This window comes from Anomaloglossus baeobatrachus, chromosome 6 (genome assembly GCF_048569485.1).
Source record: "Anomaloglossus baeobatrachus isolate aAnoBae1 chromosome 6, aAnoBae1.hap1, whole genome shotgun sequence".
Taxonomy (NCBI): Eukaryota; Metazoa; Chordata; class Amphibia; order Anura; family Aromobatidae; genus Anomaloglossus; species Anomaloglossus baeobatrachus.
Genome location: NC_134358.1, coordinates 344,136,058 through 344,159,442, shown reverse-complemented (window position 1 = coordinate 344,159,442; position 23,385 = coordinate 344,136,058). Strand labels below are relative to the sequence as shown.

The 23,385-nt window shown below is 43.0% G+C and overlaps 1 protein-coding gene across 5 annotated transcripts in view; it reads right to left on the bottom strand.

Moving 5' to 3' along the window:
• The window catches only part of TRIO (trio Rho guanine nucleotide exchange factor), a 3,493,742-nt gene that overhangs the window by 1,482,790 nt on the left and 1,987,567 nt on the right, over nt 1-23,385 (bottom strand). For 4 of the 5 annotated variants that reach the window (XR_012724343.1, XM_075314973.1, XM_075314976.1 and 1 more), the window contains exon 48: nt 11,062-11,154. Coding sequence is in view for 4 of the 5 variants with exons in the window: in XM_075314973.1 (XP_075171088.1) it covers nt 11,062-11,154 (93 nt within the window). In the remaining variant the exon portion in view is untranslated. Of the gene's footprint in view, nt 1-4,866; nt 5,163-11,061; nt 11,155-23,385 lie in introns of those variants that run through there. The other variant, XM_075314977.1, reaches the window with a different exon arrangement.

Below are 23,385 nucleotides of genomic sequence, written 5' to 3'. Positions count from 1 at the left end.
CAAACCCCCCAATCTATATCACAATGGTTACTCAGAACCTAATGTGGTAGTTTATACTCCTGGAGTGCTCAATAAACAGACATCCATATCGCACTGGTTACTATGAACCTAATATGCCAGTTAGGACTCCAGGAGTATACCATTATCAAACCTCCCCTGTGAGATATTACCAAAATTGGACACAAAGGTAGTATACAGCGTAGTCTTAACTTACCAGGGAATATCTCACAGGTCACACCGGATGGCACCCCACCCGACGAACGTCCGTTTCGGCGGATGCCTACGTCAGGGGTGGTGTCATGCCAGGAATTGTGCGTGTGCGTTAAAAAGGCCCGCAAACCAATCAAGTGTGCCGTGCATCTCTGTGACGCAGGCGAGCCGAGAACAGCTGATCATCCGACTTCCGCCGCCGCGTCAAGGGCCAAGCTCCGCCCACCAGATCAAGGAGATCACATGATCGGACAGGTAAAGCCGCCCCCCGAGACACGACCGAGGAAGGGAGGAACAGAACAGCGCTGGGCGCGCATGCGTCTGAGTAATCACAGCGATACTTTGTGAATCTAGCATGTAAACCGCAAAGTGTATACATGATACAATTGTATTTAATAATAATATTAAGCATGGCATAAGAGGCATAAGAGTATTGTTATAGGCCTAGAACAATATTAGTGACAACTGTCACCAATGTCACAGACTATTGAGATAGATATTAATAATATATTATAACACCATGCAGAAAGATCACAAAGGTACAACGCTGTGTAGTCCATATAGCAGAGATTTTTTGCCGATGGAAGAGAAAGAGGTCGCATGTCATATAGGCAATAGATTGGAAGTCCATGCAGATAAGTTCCAGGTCGGGCAAAGAACTAAAATAGTAATAAAAATTGAAAAAAGTTAAAAACACATAAAAAAGACATGACGTAGAAAGTGATCATAGAAAAGCAGAGAAACCACTGTTTTCGTTTAAACCCATAGGTTGTAGGGTTTTTAAAAGCCAAATCCACTTGGCCTCAAGACGCGCCAAATTAGCACCAACTCTCCCTCCTCTAATGTTAGTCTCAATGGAATCAATACCGCGAAATCTCAAAAGGGTCCCATCAGACTGATGATGTAACTTAAAATGTTTGGGCAATGTTTTAAGATTGGAGATGTCCACTTCACTTGTCGCGGAATTGATTCCATTGACATGTTCCCTGATCCGAATTTTAAATGGGCGTGTGGTCAAACCAACATATATCTTCTGGCAAGGGCAAACCGCATAATATACAACCGCACAGGTAGTGCAAGTGATAGATTTTTTTATCTTAAAGGTTTTTGTCCCTGATGAATCGACAAAGTGATCATGTCGGTCCATATTAGCACAAGCCAGACATTGTCCACAAGGTCTGGAACCAGACGGTCGTTTCCCAGAATCAAGGAAAGATGAAATAGATTCCTGAGTTTCATAGTGACTTGTTACCAAAAGATCGCGTAAATTTTGAGATCTTCGAATAGAAATAAGTGGTCTATCAGGTAAAATTTTTGACAGTATCGGGTCCGTCAACAAGATAGGCCATGCCTTCTCTAGGCATTTTCTCATATGAGGAAATCTAGAGTGGTACGTGGTCACAAACCTGAGTGGTTCCGGACCCAGGGATTTTTTAGGGGTATATAGGAGGGTGTCTCTGGACGCATGTTTTGCTTTATTATAGGCACGTTTGATGGAACGCCTACTATATCCACGTTCCAAGAACCTATTTTTTAGTTCCTGTGCACGATGATTAAAGTCGGAATCAACCGAACAAATCCTTCGAAGTCGAAGGAATTGTCCGGTCGGAACCGAGTCAATCATGTATCGAGGGTGAGCAGAAGAGGCATGGAGCAACATATTACATGATGTGGCCTTTCTAAATATATCAGTTTGTACAATATTTTGGTCGTCTTTCCGGACTGCAACATCCAAAAAGTCCAAAGACTTAGCACTGAATTGATATGTGATCTTAATATTCTTGTCGTTGATGTTAAGTGTCCCCATAAACTCATTTAATTGACCCTCCGACCCCCGCCAGATCAGGAAAATGTCGTCAATGTACCGTGTCCAGAGAAGGACACGGCCCATTGACGACTCAAGATCCGGCAGGGGGAGGTCCCTCTCCCACAGCCCCAGGAACAGGTTGGCATAGGAGGGGGCAAAAGAAGCCCCCATCGCTGTTCCCTGGAGCTGCAGATAGAAGGACCCCTTAAACACAAAATAATTATGGGTCAGTGAAAATTCCAAGAGTTGCATGACTAATGATGTGAACCCTGAGGACAAGTTGGAGCCCCGGAGAAAATATTGTACAGCTGTAAGGCCGTCGGCGTGACGAATACTGGTATACAGTGATTCAATATCACCCGCAACCATCAATGCATCATCCTCAATGAAGAGTCCATCCATTCTCCTCAGGAAGTCACTGGTATCCTTAATAAATGAAGGCAATCCTTCCACAAAAGGGTGCAAAACCGATTCTATCCATTTGTTAATATTTTCCAAAAAGCTCCCTCTACCTGAGACAATAGGTCTACCAGGAGGTGATTGTAAATTTTTATGAACCTTTGGTAGTAAGTACAAGGTGGGGGCCACGGGCTCAGACACCAATAGTGCTGAAGCCAGATCTTTCGTGATCACATTGTTGGACACAGCAGAATCTAAAATCGTTTTTAACTGGGCCGAGAATGTGATGAGAGGGTTATACGTTATCTTCTTATAACATAATTTATTATTAAGTTGTTTAAAAGCTTCCCTCTCATACAACACTCTCGGCCAAACGACCACATTGCCTCCTTTATCAGCGGGCTTCAGCACTATGTCCGGCAGAGACCGCAGCGCCCTCAACCTTGCACGTTCAGTTCTAGATAGGTTATCATTGGCAATGGAAGTGGGAATCTTCTCAAAGTCACTGCTCACTATTTTAACAAATAGATCTACACAAGAACAGGTGGAAAGAGGAGGGAACTTTTTGGATTTAGGACGAATGGACAGAGGGATCTTACCTCCTTCCGTGGAATTATGCTCAATCGCCAGTTCTTCTAATTCGCGTAGTGCTGCTTGTTCCTCCTCTGTAGGGAAGAGGATTTTAATATTAGGATCATAAAAGTGTCTCCTGAAGATCATGGATCGGGCAAATAGATTGAGATCCTTCACTGCTGAAAATACATCAAATCTAGCAGCCGGGGAAAAGGTAAAGCCCCTTTCCAGCAGAGCCAGATCAGCTGAAGATAATTGATGGTTGCTAAGATTAATTACCTTATTATTGCTTCCACGCGGACGGTCAAACAGTTTGTAGTTCCGATTTTTCACAGAGGGGGATGTTATCCCCCTTTGGACTTGACGACCAGATCTCATGGAGAGTGATGATAAGTTGGAATCAGATACATCACTTACTGAAGACCCTGATGTAATGGATGCAGAATTGTCCATAGTGGGTTTTCTCCAAAAATAAACCAGTTTTTGTTGGTAATCGCGTTGGTCGCGGCCAAATTTATTTGTCTGAGTTTGTTGAATTTTTTTCACCACAGAATCTAAGACTTTTTCCAATTGACTCTCATATGAGGACAATTTATCACTAGGACAGTCGGACCTAAATTTGGCCTGTATGATGTCCAATTCCTTATCTAAATCAGCAATCGTTTTAGAATTCAACTCCATGAGTAGCTCCAGAAATATTTTAGAACATTTATCACATGCCTCTTCCCATTTATTCATGAATTCCTCATCTGCAACAGGGAACGTGGGAATGACCCGTACTCTAAGACCTCTGGGTACGAGGTTTTTGGACAGGTATTTACTAAGGAACGCCCTGTTCCACCATAGTTTGGTGCGTTTCACTAAAAGACGCTGCATATTTTTAAATATGTCATCAATTCTCAGATCACTTTCAATGAGTATGCCTGATTCATCTGTGCCAAACACCTGCTCAATTTGACCGAGCCAAGTTTGTTCTTTGGCCCGGTAGTCCATGTCCGTTAGAAAGGAGAAACCTGTGCAAAACACAGCAATGAGAGTAAGGAGATTACTTTCCAACAAATACACCACCATGATAAACCCAATTGCACCACAATTTATATCAGTGACATGGTGTATGAGATCATAGGACCATGGAAAAATCGCCAACCGACAACATACACAAAGAAAAGAAGCGATCAAACTTCCAATACCAATAATGAATATTTATTGTGAGCATATATATAAGGCACAGTGACAAGCATACAAAGGTGCACAATCCGGTGAAACCATGAATAGATTATTGGGAAGGAAAGGATAGACAATGGCAAACCCCCCAATCTATATCACAATGGTTACTCAGAACCTAATGTGGTAGTTTATACTCCTGGAGTGCTCAATAAACAGACATCCATATCGCACTGGTTACTATGAACCTAATATGCCAGTTAGGACTCCAGGAGTATACCATTATCAAACCTCCCCTGTGAGATATTACCAAAATTGGACACAAAGGTAGTATACAGCGTAGTCTTAACTTACCAGGGAATATCTCACAGGTCACACCGGATGGCACCCCACCCGACGAACGTCCGTTTCGGCGGATGCCTACGTCAGGGGTGGTGTCATGCCAGGAATTGTGCGTGTGCGTTAAAAAGGCCCGCAAACCAATCAAGTGTGCCGTGCATCTCTGTGACGCAGGCGAGCCGAGAACAGCTGATCATCCGACTTCCGCCGCCGCGTCAAGGGCCAAGCTCCGCCCACCAGATCAAGGAGATCACATGATCGGACAGGTAAAGCCGCCCCCCGAGACACGACCGAGGAAGGGAGGAACAGAACAGCGCTGGGCGCGCATGCGTCTGAGTAATCACAGCGATACTTTGTGAATCTAGCATGTAAACCGCAAAGTGTATACATGATACAATTGTATTTAATAATAATATTAAGCATGGCATAAGAGGCATAAGAGTATTGTTATAGGCCTAGAACAATATTAGTGACAACTGTCACCAATGTCACAGACTATTGAGATAGATATTAATAATATATTATAACACCATGCAGAAAGATCACAAAGGTACAACGCTGTGTAGTCCATATAGCAGAGATTTTTTGCCGATGGAAGAGAAAGAGGTCGCATGTCATATAGGCAATAGATTGGAAGTCCATGCAGATAAGTTCCAGGTCGGGCAAAGAACTAAAATAGTAATAAAAATTGAAAAAAGTTAAAAACACATAAAAAAAACATGACGTAGAAAGTGATCATAGAAAAGCAGAGAAACCACTGTTTTCGTTTAAACCCATAGGTTGTAGGGTTTTTAAAAGCCAAATCCACTTGGCCTCAAGACGCGCCAAATTAGCACCAACTCTCCCTCCTCTAATGTTAGTCTCAATGGAATCAATACCGCGAAATCTCAAAAGGGTCCCATCAGACTGATGATGTAACTTAAAATGTTTGGGCAATGTTTTAAGATTGGAGATGTCCACTTCACTTGTCGCGGAATTGATTCCATTGACATGTTCCCTGATCCGAATTTTAAATGGGCGTGTGGTCAAACCAACATATATCTTCTGGCAAGGGCAAACCGCATAATATACAACCGCACAGGTAGTGCAAGTGATAGATTTTTTTATCTTAAAGGTTTTTGTCCCTGATGAATCGACAAAGTGATCATGTCGGTCCATATTAGCACAAGCCAGACATTGTCCACAAGGTCTGGAACCAGACGGTCGTTTCCCAGAATCAAGGAAAGATGAAATAGATTCCTGAGTTTCATAGTGACTTGTTACCAAAAGATCGCGTAAATTTTGAGATCTTCGAATAGAAATAAGTGGTCTATCAGGTAAAATTTTTGACAGTATCGGGTCCGTCAACAAGATAGGCCATGCCTTCTCTAGGCATTTTCTCATATGAGGAAATCTAGAGTGGTACGTGGTCACAAACCTGAGTGGTTCCGGACCCAGGGATTTTTTAGGGGTATATAGGAGGGTGTCTCTGGACGCATGTTTTGCTTTATTATAGGCACGTTTGATGGAACGCCTACTATATCCACGTTCCAAGAACCTATTTTTTAGTTCCTGTGCACGATGATTAAAGTCGGAATCAACCGAACAAATCCTTCGAAGTCGAAGGAATTGTCCGGTCGGAACCGAGTCAATCATGTATCGAGGGTGAGCAGAAGAGGCATGGAGCAACATATTACATGATGTGGCCTTTCTAAATATATCAGTTTGTACAATATTTTGGTCGTCTTTCCGGACTGCAACATCCAAAAAGTCCAAAGACTTAGCACTGAATTGATATGTGATCTTAATATTCTTGTCGTTGATGTTAAGTGTCCCCATAAACTCATTTAATTGACCCTCCGACCCCCGCCAGATCAGGAAAATGTCGTCAATGTACCGTGTCCAGAGAAGGACACGGCCCATTGACGACTCAAGATCCGGCAGGGGGAGGTCCCTCTCCCACAGCCCCAGGAACTGGTTAACAAATCCACGAAACTGACTACGATCACCACTGAAACGAAATGGGGGTAACCTAGGCATACCGGCAGCTGATACGGACGTAGTGGGGGCGGCTTCCTGAGCCTCCACTCTGGTTTGCAAATCCTGAATAGCCGGACCCAGTACCTGGTGATCATGGCCCAGCTGTACCTCCACATCTCTAAGCTTAGTTTGCACCGCCTCCATCTCCTGCTGTAATGAGTTAATCATGGAGAAGAGCTGATCTACTCGTGTCTCAGTCATTGCCCCAGCGAAATCCTTTTATATGGCCTGAGTATAATGTAATACTATTGTATGTACTGAGGATTTCGATTGCGTTAGGGCAATGACAACCAGAGACGAGTTCTTGGTGCAAAGATGTTTATAATATGCAACCACGGTATGTACATAAACGGAACAAAACACAGCAGAACATAAACACAAGAAATACCTTCCAGGGTCGGAGCGAAAGGGAATTCCCCAGGGAGACCACCAAGAGCGAACCCCTATACAGGGACTGTCTGGCAATCACCCCAGAAGGCCTAAATGCGCAGCAGCCGGGACACAAAAGGGCAATAGGTATAGTCCAAAAATGTCCGTAAGTGATGAGAGTCCAGAGTGGTTTATGAAACGGAAGAAACCGGGCAGAAGTGCTGACCAAGGACGGCAGACGGAGTCCGGGCACAGCTAGATGAGACCAGGTGAAGTCCAGAGTCAGATTCGGTTGTTTCCAGAGGATTCAAATCACAATCAGGAACCAAGAGCAGCAGGGCAGGAGCACACAGGAAGCAGTATACTCAGGCACTGGACTAAGCTTAGGGGCGGCCTTTTAAACAGATGGACAGGAAGTAGGGCAACAGAACAGCAAAACTCCATGTTAACCAAGGGCAAGCTCTTTCAAAAGAAACCTGGAAATCCCGGAACTCTGACAATGCACATGATCTCCTGACCATGTGCTTTCAGCAAGCTGGCTCCCACCTACTCACAGCCTGATTAAAACCCATTAGACACACCCATGTATGGGAGGTATGTGGATGGTCAATCCCACCCATCACCTCTGACCATCTCATGAACCAAGCTCTGAATACATACTGCAATCCTCATGGAACTACAAGTCCCAGAGAAACATTCCAGGTTCAGATCGCAGAAGCCCTCCGCCTCTGCGGCACATACCGGCCATTCACACCATTGCCGGTTGCTACATCACAGTGTATATATGTATATACACACACACACATACACACAATATATAAATCAAAATCAAATAAAAAATATATAGTTAAATAAAAATAAATCATTTAAAAAAAAAAAAGCGCTCCGCAGTATTTTGGATTTTCAGTGCAGATAAAGCGGACAGGTACGGGCTGCCACCCACACCCCCATCTGCCTGGCTTTACTTTGGCTGGGAATCAAAATACAGGAAAGCGGCCTTGGTTCCGAGTGGCTCGCTGGGTAATAAAAGGGTTAATACAAACTTTGTATTCTCAGATGGTACTAAGCCTGAAATTCATAGTGTCATGCCAAATTAGACATGGCCACCACAAAATTCTAGTAAACAGTAAAAGAAAAACACAACACAGAGACATTTTTTTTATTAGAAATAAAACAAAATAAACATTTAGAGACTCCATCTTTATTATAAAAAATCCGTAGTCCACAGGTACAGCAATATCACCTCTGCTTCATCACTCTGTAGAGACAGTCTATACTGTGTGAGAAACAGAGAGAGAAATGTCAACTCTGCTACATCACTCTGTACAGCAGTGGCTATACAGAGTGAGATGCAGGCTGACACTGAGGCCGGAGTTCCACTTACGTGTGACTCATGCAGTCTCGCATAAGCATCTCCCCGAATGGACTGACACTCTCCGGACACGAGCGCCGACCGCTCCTGTCAGGAGAGTGAGCGGCCGTACCGGGTGTTACCGATGCGACACTAGCACAGTGACAGTCAAAGTTCAGTTACCAGAACCTTCGAGACGTCATAGTCATGTGACCTGTCTTTAGCCAATGAGGCAATACAGCATTCATACGTGACTGGGTCACATGGCTATGACGTCATTTAAGGTAATTTAGTAGTCATTGCTGGTTACTGGGTGGCACAACAATGATCGGACGGACACAGAAGCAGAAGCGTCGTGAGGCAAAATCTTCAGGACGCGTCGTGGGACCTGTAAGTATGATCATAATGTTTTTTAATAATGTGCATTTTTTTTTCAGTCACTGGACCAGATCCGGACCTAATCTGTAACACGAGCTTCTCAGGAAAGCTCGTATTCGCGCTCGTGTACACGATCACAATGTGATCGGTACGATCCCCTGATCTTTACAGTTCGGGATCGCCCATCCCTATTCAAGAGTAATCCACGAGTATCTTCATGAAACATTTCCTAATAAATGGAATGGCCGAAGAGGCCCACTTGATTGGCCTGCACGTTCACCAGACTTGACCCCAATAGATTTTTATCTTTTGGAAAGTACTCAAGGACAAAGTTTATAGTTGAAAACCAAAAGGTGGCAGTGATTTAAAAAATTACATAAGAGATGCATTTCAAGAAATGAATACCCAAAGACACCTGTGCAAAAATGTTTGTCGAAGCATAAGAGGCAGACTTCGAAGCTGTGCAAATTGTAATGGGAAACAGTTTGAGCACCTGCGTTGATAAAATATAAGGGCTTTTGTATTATTGTTCAGAATAAAATTAAATTGTCAATGTTATGCTTGTGTTAGTAACTATAATTTTATATAGAAATCAAAATAAATGTTATTATTTTCTGTAATATATATATATATATATATATAGTCATATGAAAAAGTTTGGGCACCCCTATTAATGTTAACCTTTTTTCTTTATAACAGTTTGGGTTTTTGCAACAGCTATTTCAGTTTCATATATCTAATAACTGATGGACTAAGTAATATTTCTGGATTGAAATGAGGTTTATTGTACTAACAGAAAATGTGCAATCAGCATTTAAACAAAATTTGACCGGTGCAAAACTATGGGCACCTCAACATAAAAGTTACATTAATATTTAGTAGATCCTCCTTTTGCAAAAACAACAGCCTCTAGTCGCTTCCTGTAGCTTTTAATGAAATCCTGGATGAAGGTATATTTGACCATTCCTGTTTAAAAAACAATTCCAGTTCAGTTAAGTTTGATGGTCGCCGAGCATGGACAGCACGCTTCAAATCATCCCACAGATTTTCAATGATATTCAGGTCTGGGGACTGGGATGGCCATTCCAGAACATTGTAATTGTTCCTCTGCATGAATGCCTGAGTAGATTTGGAGCGGTGTTTGGATTATTGTCTAGCTGAAATATCCATCTCCTGCGTAACTTCAATTTCGTCACTGATTCTTGCACATTATTGTCAAGAATCTGCTGATACTGAGTTATATCCATGCGACCGTCAACTTTAACAAGATTCCCAGTGCCGGCATTGACCACACAGCCCCAAAGCATGGTGGAACCTCCACAAAATTTTACTGTGGGTAGCAAATGCTTTTCTTGGAATGCCGTGTTTTTTTGCCTCCATGCATAACGCCTTTTTGTATGACCAAATAACTCAATCTTTGTTTCATCAGTCCACAGGACCTTCTTCCAAAATGTAACTGGCTTGTCCAAATATGCTTTTGCATACCTCAGGTGACTCTGTTTGTGGCGTGCTTGCAGAAACGGCTTCTTTCGCATCCCTCTCCCATACAGGTTCTCCTTGTGCAACGTGCGCTGTATTGTTGACCGATGCACATTGACACCATCTGCAGCAAGATGAAGCTGCAGGTCTTTGGAGGTGGTCTGTGGATTGTCCTTGACTGTTCTCACCATTCTTCTTCTCTGCCTTTCTGATATTTCTCTTGGCCTGCCACTTCTGGGCTTAACAAGAACTGTACCTGTATTCTTCCATTTCCTTACTATGTTCCTCACAGTGGAAACTGACAGTTTAAATCTCTGAGACAACTTTTTCTATCCTTCCCCTGAACAACTATGTTGAATAATCTTTGTTTTCAGATCATTTGAGAGTTGTTTTGAGGAGCCCATGATGCCACTCTTCATAGGAGATTCAAATAGGAGAACAACTTGCAAGTGGCCACCTTAAATACCTTTTCTCATGATTGGATACACCTGCCTATGAAATTCAAAGCTCAATGAGGTTACAAAACCAATTTAGTGCTTTAGTAAGTCAGTAAAAAGTAGTTAGGAGTGTTCAAATCAAAAAAATTGATAAGGGTGCCCATACTTTTGCACCGGTCAAATTTTGTTTAAATGCGGATTGCACATTTTCTGTTAGTACAATAAACCTCATTTCAATCCAGAAATATTACTCAGTCCATCAGTTATTAGATATATGAAACTGAAATAGCTGTTGCAAAAATCCAAATTGTTATAAAGAAAAAAGCTTAACATTAACAGGGGTGCCCAAACTTTTTCATATGACATATATATATATATATATATATATATATATATATATATATATATATTATTCTTGCATTGATAATTCACATTCTTTGTAGATGTCTCAAATACTGTTTCATGATGTTAATTAAAGTTACATGTCTTATGGAACATGAGCCAAAAGCTTTGATACCATAATATCAATAACTTACCTTTAAAAGTAGCTGATATTTCAATATTCTTTGCACAGGTTTAATTAATAAGTCTGTCAGCTGAAGTCGATGGCCAAGGCGCTGTTTCAGATCCTGAAAGGTTAATAGGCAATTAAAAAAATAAGCACCCTAAATAAAAATTAAACACTAAACCTACCACTACTTGCCTTTTCTTTCTCCATCTCTTTTCTTCCAAAAAAATAAACCTCCTAAACATAAAGAATGCAAGCCCACATAATATAAAACATATCATTTATTGAAAAATGCTTATAATGGTACATACATAAAAAAAAATTCACAGGTACGGGAAAAAAAGGCAGAAGCCTTGGTAAATATTAGTATAAATATAGACTACAATTAAATCAACAGGCCTCATAAGATCAGTGTATTCAGTGCAGGAATTACAGTCTAATATGCCAATCACCTCTAAAAAAAAAATCTTAGCAGTTTCTATTAGTCTCCCATTATAGTCTGCGACTGTTTTTTGTCTCCTAATCATATTATTCATCATGATCATGTATGCACCTGTTCACAGTATTGGAAGTGCTGCCAGTCTTTTTTTTTTTTTGTGCTATATATATATAAGTATATATATATATATATATATATATATAAATAAAAGTATATATATATATGTGTGTGTGTCATTTAATAGCAATTAGTGGTGTAGGAAAACCTACCAAAAGTATATCTTATTTAAGGAATCTCAGAAAAGATGGTTCCTCTTTAACAAAATATAGGTTGGCGGTAATAAATAACCTACCTAAGGTACACCTTATATTTAACCCCTTCACCCCCGAGAGATTTTACGTTTTTTGTTTTTGAGCGGTTGCGCAATTGTTTTGGGAATATTTTATTCACCGTGTTCACTATATAGTAAAACTGATGTGACTATGAGATGCCTCATGTCGGTACGAGTTCGTAGATACCAAACATGTGTAGGTTTACTTTTATCTAAGGGGTTAAAAAAATTCTGAATTTTGGCCCAAAAAAGTGGAGAACTTTTTGTGTCATTTTTCTCGACCCGTTGCCTTCTCATTTTTCAAGATATAAGGCTCATTGATTTATTTTTTTGCATCTCGAGCTGACTGTTTTAATGGTACCATGTTTGCACAGATGCTACGTTTTGATCGCCTGTTATTGCATTTTGCGTCAAAATTTGCAATGACCAAAACACTTAATTTTGGCGTTTGGAATTTTTTTGCCATTATCCCATTTACCGATCAAGTTAATTGATTTTATATTTTGATAGATCTGGCATTTCTGTAAGCGGCAATACCAAACATATGTATATTTTTTTAACCGTCTAATTTTCAGTATGGCAAATGAGGGGTGATTTGAACTTTTAGGTTTTTTTATTTTTTCATTTTTTGAAACTTTTTTTTATTTTACTAGTCCCCTACTATAAAGCTCAACAGTCTGATCACTGATTAATTTTTGTTGATCAGAGCTGCAGAGCTCTGATCAGCAGAAATTCAGCATTCCTGTAAGAGCTGCTGCTCTGTCAGCTGTAACAGGAACCACGTCATGATAGCGACAGGAGTCATCATGACCCATCGCTACCATAGAAACCATCAGATCCCCGTTATCACAGCCATTTAAATTGTGCTGTCACATTTTGACAATCTAAGGAGTTAACAGGCAAGAGTGGATGCGCTTGATTGCCGCACACGTCTGCTGTTCAAATCAGGGATTATTGCCGGCTCACCATTCATGATTTAGGACGCAGCGGTACGTCTTCGGTTGTGAAGGGGTTAAAGGAAACCAGTCATGTAGTTTTAAATATATGTGTATATATAAATATATATATATATCTATATATATAATTGCCTTATTCTGTCTGTCTGTCTATCTGTCTGTCTGTCTTGCTCCAAAATTGTGTCCTTACGGTGACACAAAGCTGATTGGCCGCTGGGCTCGCCATGGCCCCGCCCCACGCACGGATTGGCCACTCGCCCAGGCTCCGCCCGCACACGGATTGGCCAGCCGCTCGCCCAGGCTCCGCCCCCCACACGGATTGGCCTCTCGCCCCGGCACCCTGCAGCATTGGCAACTCGGCCACGCCCCGCCCCCCTCACGCAATGCACGCTCACTCTGGCCCCGCCCCTCGCACGCATTCCCCGTACCGACACCGAGCCACGACTCCCAGGTGAGTACTGTACCCCCGGGAGCCCACATCAGCGTACGCCGCCAACCCAGCAGACACATACCCTCGCATTGCTGGGGTTGCCGCCGTATGCTGGTGTGGGCTCCCGTGCGAGCTGGACGGGATACGCTGATAACCATGGTAGCATAGTTACCAGCGCATGAAGGTCCTGCAGCGGCGGAACATACACACGCACACACATAACAACACACACACATCAGATCACACTCACACACACATCACATCGCATCCACACACTCACAACATCCTGGGATATCGCTTGCTTCTCGGCGGCGATACTGTGCAGTGAACTTCAAGGACCTGCCGGAGGATCACATGGCCAGAAGCATGTTGTATCTCCGGATGTTGTGAGTGTGAGCGCGAATGTGCGATATCTTCAGTGTGTGTGTGAGTGTATGCGATCGGATGTGTGTGAGTGTGTTCAGATGTGTGAGTGTGTGTGTGTGAGTGTATGCGATCGGATCTGTGAGTGTCGGCAGAGGAGCACGGCGTGCTGGGGGAGGCTGGGAGGAGAGAGGCTGATCCTGGGGAAGGCTGGGAGGGGGAGGCTGATGCTGGGGGAGGCTGGGAGGAGAGAGGCTGATGCTGGGGTAGGCTGATGCTGGGGTAGGCTGATGCTGGGGGAGGCTGGGAGGGTGTAGGCTGATGCTGGGGTAGGCTGATGCTGGGGTAGGCTGATGCTGGGGTAGAATGGGAGGGTGTAGGCTGATGCTGGGGGAGGCTGAGAGGAGAGAGACTGATGCTGGGGGAGGCTGTGAGGAGAGAGGCTAATGCTGGGGAGGCTTGGAGGGGGAGGCTGATGCTGGGGGAGGCTGGGAGGAGGGAGGCTGGGAGTAGAGAGGCTGATCCTGGGGAAGGCTGGGAGGGGGAGGCTGATGCTGGGGGAGGCTGGGAGGAGAGAGGTTGATGCTGGAGGAGGCTGGGAGGAGAGAGGCTGATGCTGGGGGAGGCTGGGAGGAGAGAGGCTGATGCTGGGGGAGGCTGGGAGGAGGGAGGCTGGGAGGGGGGAGGCTGAGAGAAGAGTGGCTGATGCTGGGGGAGGCTGAGGCTGGGAGGAGAGAGGCTGATGCTGGGGACAGAGAGGCTGATGCTGGGGACAGAGAGGCTGATGCTGGGGACAGAGAGGCTGATGCTGGGGACAGAGAGGCTGATGCTGGGAGGAGAGAGGCTGATGCTGGGAGGAGAGAGGCTGATGCTGGTGCAGCATGGGGGATGGAGCACGATAGGGGGTGCGCAGCATGGGGGATGGAGCACGATGGGGAGTGCGCAGCATGGGGGATGGAGCACGTATGGGAGTGCGCAGCATGGCGGATGGAGCACGTTTGGGAGTGCGCAGCATGGCGGATGGAGCACGTTTGGGAGTGCGCAGCATGGCGGATGGACCACGTTTGGGAGTGCGCAGCATGGCGGATGGAGCACGTTTGGGAGTGCGCAGCATGGCGGATGGAGCGCATTTGGGAGTGCGCAGCATGTCGGATGGAGCATGTTTGGGAGTGCGCAGCATGGCGGATGGACCACGTTTAGGAGTGCGCAGCATGGCAGATGGAGCACGTTTGGGAGTGCGAAGCATGGCGGATGGAGCACGTTTGGGAGTACGCAGCATGGCGGATGGAGCACGTTTGGGAGTGCGCAGCATGGCGGATGGACCACGTTTGGGAGTGCGCAGCATGGCGAATGGAGCACGATGGGGGGTGCGCAGCATGGGGGATGGAGCACGATGGGAGGTGCACACCTCCCCCCAACACACACACACACAACACACCACACACACACTGGGAACCACAAACACCGCCCTACACAGACACCCACACACACAGACAACGCTGCACACACACAACACCCAACACACAAACACCGCGGCATACATAAATATACGCACATACCACGCAACACATACACATTGCACAAAACATACCTCCCCCAAAACACACCACACCCACAGAAACCGCGCAACACACACACACACAACGCTACAGACACACAGCGCTCCACAAACAACGCAACACACGCAACACACATACAACACCGCTCTCACCCCCCGCCACACCCAGACAACACCCAGAACATGTACAGCGCCCTACACAAACACTTGGTAACTACAGACAACAACATCTATATATATAACAAAAATCATACATTAACTACACAATACGTAAATTCTAGAATACCCGATGCGTAGAATCGGGCCACCTTCTAGTATATATATATATATATTTATATATATATATATACATACACACAGTACAGACCAAAGGTTTGCACACACCTTCTCCTCTCTAGAACAAATATTAGGAGGAGACTTTGTGCAGCAGGCCTTCATGGTAAAATAGCTGCAAGGAAACCACTGCTAAGGACAGGTAACAAGCAGAAGAGACTTGTTTGGGCTAAAGAACACAAGAAATGGACATTAGACCAGTGGAAATCTGTGCTTTGGACTGATGAGTTCAAATTTGAGATCTTTGGATCCAACCACCGTGTCTTTGTAGAAAAGGTGAACGGATGGTCTCTACATGCCTGGTTCCCACCGTGAAGCATGGAGGAGGAGGTGTGACAGTGTGGGGGTGCTTTGCTGGTGACACTGTTTGGAATTTATTCAAAATTGAAGGCATACTGAACCAGCTACCACAGCATCTTACAGCGGCATGCTATTCCATCCGGTTTGCGTTTAGTTGGACCATCATTTATTTTTCAACAGGACAATGACCTCAAACACACCTTCAGGCTATGTAAGGGCTATTTGACTAAGAAGGAGAGCGATGGGATGCTATGCCAGATGACCTAGCCTCCACAGTCACCAGACCTGAACCCAATCGAGATGGTTTGGGGTGAGCTGGACTGTAGAGTGAAGGCAAAAGGGCCAACAAGTGCTAAGCATTTCTGGGAACTCCTTCAAGACTATTGGAAAACCATTTCCGGTGACTACCTCTTGAAGCTCCTCAAGAGAATGCCAAGAGTGTGCAAAGCAGTAATCAAAGCAAAAGGTGGATACTTTGAAGAACCTAGAATATAAGACATATTTTCAGTTGTTTCACACTTTTTTAAGTATTTCATTCCACGTTTTCATTCATAGTTTTGATGTCTTCAATGTGAATCTACAATTTTTAGAGTCATGAAAATAAAGAAAACTCTTTGAATGAGAAGGTGTGTCCAAACTTTTGGAAAAGCACCGGTGAGCCCAGGCTCCATGAAGAACATGGGCTATTTTCCAGCATTTCTGCTGTAAAATAGCCTGATGGTAAAAAGATTTTTAAGCGCTGGGGCTTAAAAGGCCATAAAAAAGCCCACTCACTGATTGCAGCAATTTTGTTGCTCTGAAAAGTGCTGGTGTGAAGGAGGCCTTAGGCAAATTTCACATGATCGCTTTTTCCATCGCTAATTGATGAGCTTTGGCAGTGGCAATTAGTGCTATAAAATAGAACTCAGTAAAATATTTTAAATTGCCGCCAGGAAAAGCAGGCGCTTTTATCAGCGGCATTGAATATAGCGGGGGCGCACTCCATCTGGATAAGTGCAACAGGAAAAAGCGCTAGTGTGAAACCCTCTAAGGGGGCTTTCACAGTAGGGCTTTTTAACGAGCGCTTAGCGCTCGGGACAAGAGCGTTGTTTGCCCATTGGGGCATACTTGTTTTAGTCAATGCTGCCTTGAAAAGCGCTGGCTTTTCCTTTAGATTTTTTTTTTTTTTAAATCCCATGTTTTATTTTGCAGAGCTAATCGCCCCTGGAAAAGCACGATGATTAGTGCTAGTGTGAAACTGGGCTTAGGCTGCTTTCACAACAGCGCTTTTCAAAGCGCTTTTTACAGGCGCTTTTACAGTGCCTGAAAAAAGTGCTTGTGTGAATGTGGCCTTAAAAGTGCCATAGGCATTCATTGTAACAAAACGGCTATTTTCCTAGTGCTGTTCTGAGCGGTTTTCCAAGTGCTTTAAAATTGCATGATTTAGCACTGGAAAAGTGCTGTTGTGAAAGCTCCCTTAGGGACCCCTTCAAATGCTTAGGAAGCCTTTGCAGGTGTTTGGGACTAATTTTTCTAATTTTCAGAAATAATGACTTTTGGGTTTTCCTTGGCTGTAAGCCATCAGCATCAACACTAACAGAAATAAACACTTGAAAAAGTTCCCTCTGTAATGACTCTACACACGTGGTCAAAATTGTTGGTACCCCTCGTTTAACTAAAGAAAAACACACAATGGTTACAGAAATAACTTGAATTTGTCCAAAGTAATAAATAAAAAAAATCTATGAAAATGAACAAATGAAAGTCAGACATTGCTTTTCAACCATTTTCCACAGAATTTAAAAAAAAAAAAAAATAACTCATGCAATAGGCCTGGACAGAACTGATGGTACCCCTGAAAATAGTGTGACAAAAGGGACATGTTAAATGAAGGTATGTCCACAAATTAGCATCACAGGTATCTACAATCTTGTAATCAGTCAGTGGGCTTGTATATAGGGCTAAAGACACTCACTGTGCTGTTTGGTGACACGGTGTGTACCACACTCAACATGGACCAGAGGAAGTGAAAGAAACAGTTGTCTCAGGAGATTAGAAAGAAAATTATAAACAAGCATGTTAAAGGTAAAGGTTATAAGAGCATCTCCAAGCAGCTTGATGTTACTGTAACTACAGTTGCACATATTATTCAGAAATGTAAGATCCATGGGACTGTAGCCAACCTCCTCCCTGGATGAGGCCACAGGAGGAAAATTGATGACAAATCAAAGAGACTGATAATATGAATGGTAACAAAAGAGTCGAGAAAAACTTCTAAAGAGATTAAAGGTGAACTTCAAGCTCTAGGAACATCAGTGTCAGATCGCACCATCCATCGTTGTTTGAGCCAAAGTGGGTGTTTAAGCAATTGGTATTACCAGAAGTAGATAGTGTTTAAGCACTTAGTAATAAAAAATAACTTTTATTAAATTAATTTTAAAAAGATCCAAGGTCCTAAATTACACCTGTGAAACATGTACCACAAAAAATGGACGCAAAAACAATTTGAGTGTTTTTGTCAAGGAGATTACGGGTTTGTCAGATCTTCTCCAACACACCTACAGTCAGACTTTTTATTGTCTAGACAACTTCACTATTGGTTATTGGCATGAAAGTATCATATAGCCTATAATTATAAATATGACTGTTTTACCTCAAATTGTTACACAACCATCTGGCAGGAGTGGGGTGTCATATTGTAGCCCGTCCTCATTGTCAGAAGCATGAATGGATATTACCTAGGAAGCGCGGCCCCCTGGTCTAGCGTGACAGGCGTCTCATGCATAGGGACCAATAAGTCCAACAATATGACACCCCACTCCTGCCAGATGGTTGTGTAACAATTTGAGGTAAAACAGTCATATTTATAATTATAGGCTATATGATACTTTCATGCCAATAACCAATTGTGAAGTTGTCTAGACAATGAAAAGTCTGACTGTAGGTGTGTTGGAGAAGATCTGACAAACCCGTAATGTCCTTGATAAAAACACCCAAATTGTTTTTGTGTCCATTTTTTGTGGTATATGTTTCACAGGTGTAATTTAGGACCTTGAGTCTTTTTAAATTTAATTTAATAAAAGTTATTTTTTATTACTAAGTGCTTAAACACTATCTACTTCTGGTAATACTGATTTTATCAATTGAGCCAAAGTGGACTTTATGAGAGACGACCAAGGAGGACACCATTGTTGAAAAAAAAAAATCATCAAAAAGCCAGACTGGAATTTGTCAAACTACATGTTGACAAGCCACAAAGTTTCTGAGAGAATGTCCTATGGACAGATGAAACAGAAATTTAACTTTTTGGCAAGGCACTTCAGCTCTTTGTTCACAGATGGAAAGATGAAGCATATCAAGAAAAGAACACTGTCCCTACTGTGAAACATGGAAAAAAATCTGTTATGTTCTGGGGCTGCTTTGCTGTATCTGGCACAGGGTGTCTTGAATCTGTGCAGGGTACAATGAAATCTCAAGACTATCAAGGGATTCTAGAGAGAAATGTGCTGCCCAGGGTCAGAAAGCTTGGTCTCAGTCGCAGGTCAGGAGTCTTGCAACAGGATAATGACTCAAAACACACAGCTAAAAACACCCAAGAATGGCTAAGAGAAAAACATTGGACTATTCTGAAGTGGCTTCTATGAGCCCTGACCTAAATCTAATTGAGCATCTTTGGAAAGAGCTTAAACATGCTGTCTGGAAAGGCAACCTTCAAAACATGAGACAACTGGAGCAGTTTGCTCTTGAGGAGTGGGCCAAAATACGTGTCGAGAGGTGTAGAAGTCTCATTGACAGTTACAAGAATTGTCTGATTGCAGTGATTGGTTGCACAAACTTTTGAGGCAAATATTAAGTTAAGGGACCTATCATTTCTGTCCAGGACTGTTTCATGAATTTTATAAAATTCTGTGGAAGCTGAAAAGCAATGGCTGACTTTCATTTTTTTTTTTTCATAGACTTTAATTTATTACTACTTTTGTCAGATTCAAGTTATTTCAGTAACCATTGTGGGTTTTTCTTTCATTAAATGAGGGGGACCAAAAATGTTTAACATAGAAGCATGGGTTTATTTTACATTTTTTTGTACGTATTTGCCACCGCTGACGAAATCAGAGGTGTTTATCACTCTAGTTCCGTGTCCAAAATTTTTAGGTGGCTGGCCCTAGAGGGACGTTCAGTGTGCTTTCATAAGATGGCAGATCGAGCGCAGATGCTGGAGGCACTGAGGCTCAACTGTTCAGCATCGGAAGTGCGGAGCCTGCTGAGCATTGTAACTCAGCGTGATGGACTGTGCTCCAACCCACTCATCACTGACGCACGCAAGTGTGCTAAACTGCTCAAGCACTACACAACACCCAGCAGATGGGCAGTATACACCTTGATTTGTGAAGATGGGAGCAATGCAGGGTGGCTTGGTCACTGCAAACGCGGGGTGGCACTGCTGCAGGAAGTTCAATTCCGCTATAGGCCTTGTAAATACTCACTTAAAGGGGTACTCCAGTTATGAGGTAGTTATATCCTATCTGTAGGACCCCCAAGTACTGGAAATGCTCTGTACATGAGCTCGCATTTACAGTCTGCAATCACTGGCGGCTATACATGCACAGTCCCACTTTATTCACTTACTGCAAGAGCTCTGAACTGCCATGCACAGCACACAACAAAGCTCAGCAGTTCAAAGCTCCTTGCAGGGGGTATTGCTGTGGAGCATTCGCATGCCAGCTGCTCCCTTTCTCCCCTGCAACAGTCACTGCTGCCTGTCTTTGGGACCTCCATTCTGATAATCATTGGGTATACCAGTGTTTGGACCCCCACTAATCAGCAAATTATCCCCTATCCATAGGAGATAACATTCCATAACCGGTATAATCTCTTAAAATTGAATTTGGTGTTACGTGACTACATGATGCAGAATTTCCCTGATGCAAAATTTAAGTCAGCGTTGCATGAAAAATGAAGAGAACAGTTCAAGAGCCCCCATGCCCATGTATGCATCCCCCCCATGTATGCAGCCACCCATGTCTGTGGCCCCCACCAAGTATGTGCGCCCCCATGCCCACAGCCCCCCATGTCTCTGTATACAGCCCCCCATGCCCACAGCCACCCCCATGTCTCTGTATACAGCCCCCCATGCCCAAAGCCACCCCCATGTATGCTCGCCCCCATGCCCACAGCCCCCCATGTCTCTGTATACAGCACCTCCATGCCTGCAGCACCCCCATGTATGTGCGCCACCATGCTAACAGTCCCCCATGTCTCTGTATACAGCTCTCCCCTCCAAAGGTATACAGCTCTCTTCCCTCTCCAAGGGTATACAGCTCTCCCCCAAAAGGTACAGTATATAGCTCCCCTCCATCCAAGGGAATACAGCTGCCCTCCCCCCAAGGGTATACAGCTCTTCCCTGGTATATAGCTCCCCCAACGGTATACAGCTCTCTCCCCAAAGATATACAACTCCCCCCAAGGGAACACAGCTCTCCCTTCTTCCCAAGGGTATACATCTCTCCCTTCCCCCCAACAGTATATAGCTCTCCCTCCCCCAAAGGTATACGACTCACCCTCCCTGGTTAGAAAAAATTCCAGCAAACAAGTCCATGGAAAAATCTTCATTAAAAATTCATTTTTTATTTGTCAATACTTATAAAACAGTCCATGTTATACCAACTGCCCCACTAGAGGACGCGTTTGACTAAGTGGAATCTAATCTTGTCAGAGTGTTCAAGAAAGTTGATTCAGCTTATCATTGAACAGGAGCAGTGCAAATTAATGGATTTGGAAGGTAGAATGAAGGAAGTTGAGAACTCATTGGCACAATATAACAGTCTGGAGTCCTACAAACTCATGAAAGAACAAATTAATAATAAGATCATTGCATTGGAGGATAAAATCACAGCCTTTAAAGAAAAGAAGTTTAGTAGGGAATCAAGGGACTATGAGAATGATAGAGTTTATGCATGGCATGGTTATCGGAGATATCCTCGAGATGGTCCTAAATCTATTTTAAAAACAAGGAATAGAGGAAATCATAATAAGGTTAATCTTCAACGGATCCTGAGACAACGGATTTGGAATCCACAGATTATAACACTGATGCGTCTGAAAATAATATAGAGGATCCATCGACTTCCATGGGGAATTCAAAAAAACAATATTTTTTTCAGAAAAATCAAAGAAAAAAACAAGGAGGGCCGGCCGCAGGCATAGAAGGAAAGGAGTATCAGCATGGACATTTCACGAGAGGGAAAAAGAAATAAACGAAAAAGATGTGCAGTCTGTAATAAATATGTCAGCATATATTTTGAGTGGAAATGAAATTAAGATCTTGGAAAAAGGTTTAAATTTTGTACCTAATACGGGTTTCAATTTATTTGAAACCATACTTGATGTAAACAAATTTGTTAGAAAATTGACTGTCAGGAGACATTTCTTTTGCGATCAGAATGAGGAGCTGGAGGAACCTCATCAAACTGATGCGGTTTTTTCCCCCTCTTCATTCCGTGAGCAATTGGCGTTGCAGGATCTGAGAGATCTTTCCACAGATGATTTGAAGCTTACGGTTCAAGATGACATGGTCAGGAAAAGGAGGATACCTAATCCAGATTTCTATCCTATTTTTTCAAGAACGGATCAAATGACAGATTTCCAGAATATTGTTGAGAAAGAACTGACATGGTTGTATAATCAGAAAAAAGCCATGGCTCAAAATCTGTCTAAAAAGGAGAAAGATGCTATAAGAACATTACAGAATAATCCGAATATCATTATAAAAAATTCTGATAAAGGGGGAGCGGTAGTAGTGATGGACGTGGGACTGTATGAGAGAGAAATTTTGAAATTGCTTAAGGATAGTGAAACATACAAAAGTATAGATTATGATCCTGTAGAGAGAGTTAGAGTGGCCCTAGAGAAGTTGACAGATGAGGGCCTACGTTTGGGATTGATTAATGCCAAACAAAAAGAGTATTTTATTCCCTCATGTCCGCGAACATCACTGCTGCACGGTCTCCCCAAATCACATAAGAATTTATTTCCACCCAGTTTTAGACCTATAATTTCGGGTATTGGGTCAATGACAGAGCATTTGTCAGAATGGCTTGATGACCATCTGCAGGCACTGGCAAAAGCTTCTCCGAGTTTTGTGTTGGATGGGAAACATGTTTTGAATATTCTGTCGAAGGTGGAGTGGAGGAAAGGTTATAGTTGGTTGACATGTGATATACAGACGCTTTATACGTCAATTCCACACTATCTTGCGATTCTGGCTCTGAAGAATCAGCTCGAGCGGTATTCTGGCTATACATCTGACTTACAAGAATTTATATTGGAAGTGACTAATTTCTTATTAAAGAATAATTACTTTTCATTCCTGAATAATCGATATGTCCAGCTGCAGGGATGTTCCATAGGTTCCAAATTTTCACCCTCTTTGGCAGGGATATTCATGTTCTGGTGGGAAGAGCAGTATATTTTTAATTATTCTAATCCTTTTTCACAATATATGGCTATATACCTTAGGTATATAGATGATATATTGATTATATGGAAAGGGGAGAAAGATAGAGTAAAGGATTTTTTATTTTCATCAGTAATAATGCTCATAATCTATTTTTTACCCACCAGCATGAGGAACAAGAGATACATTTTTTGGACATGAACATGAATG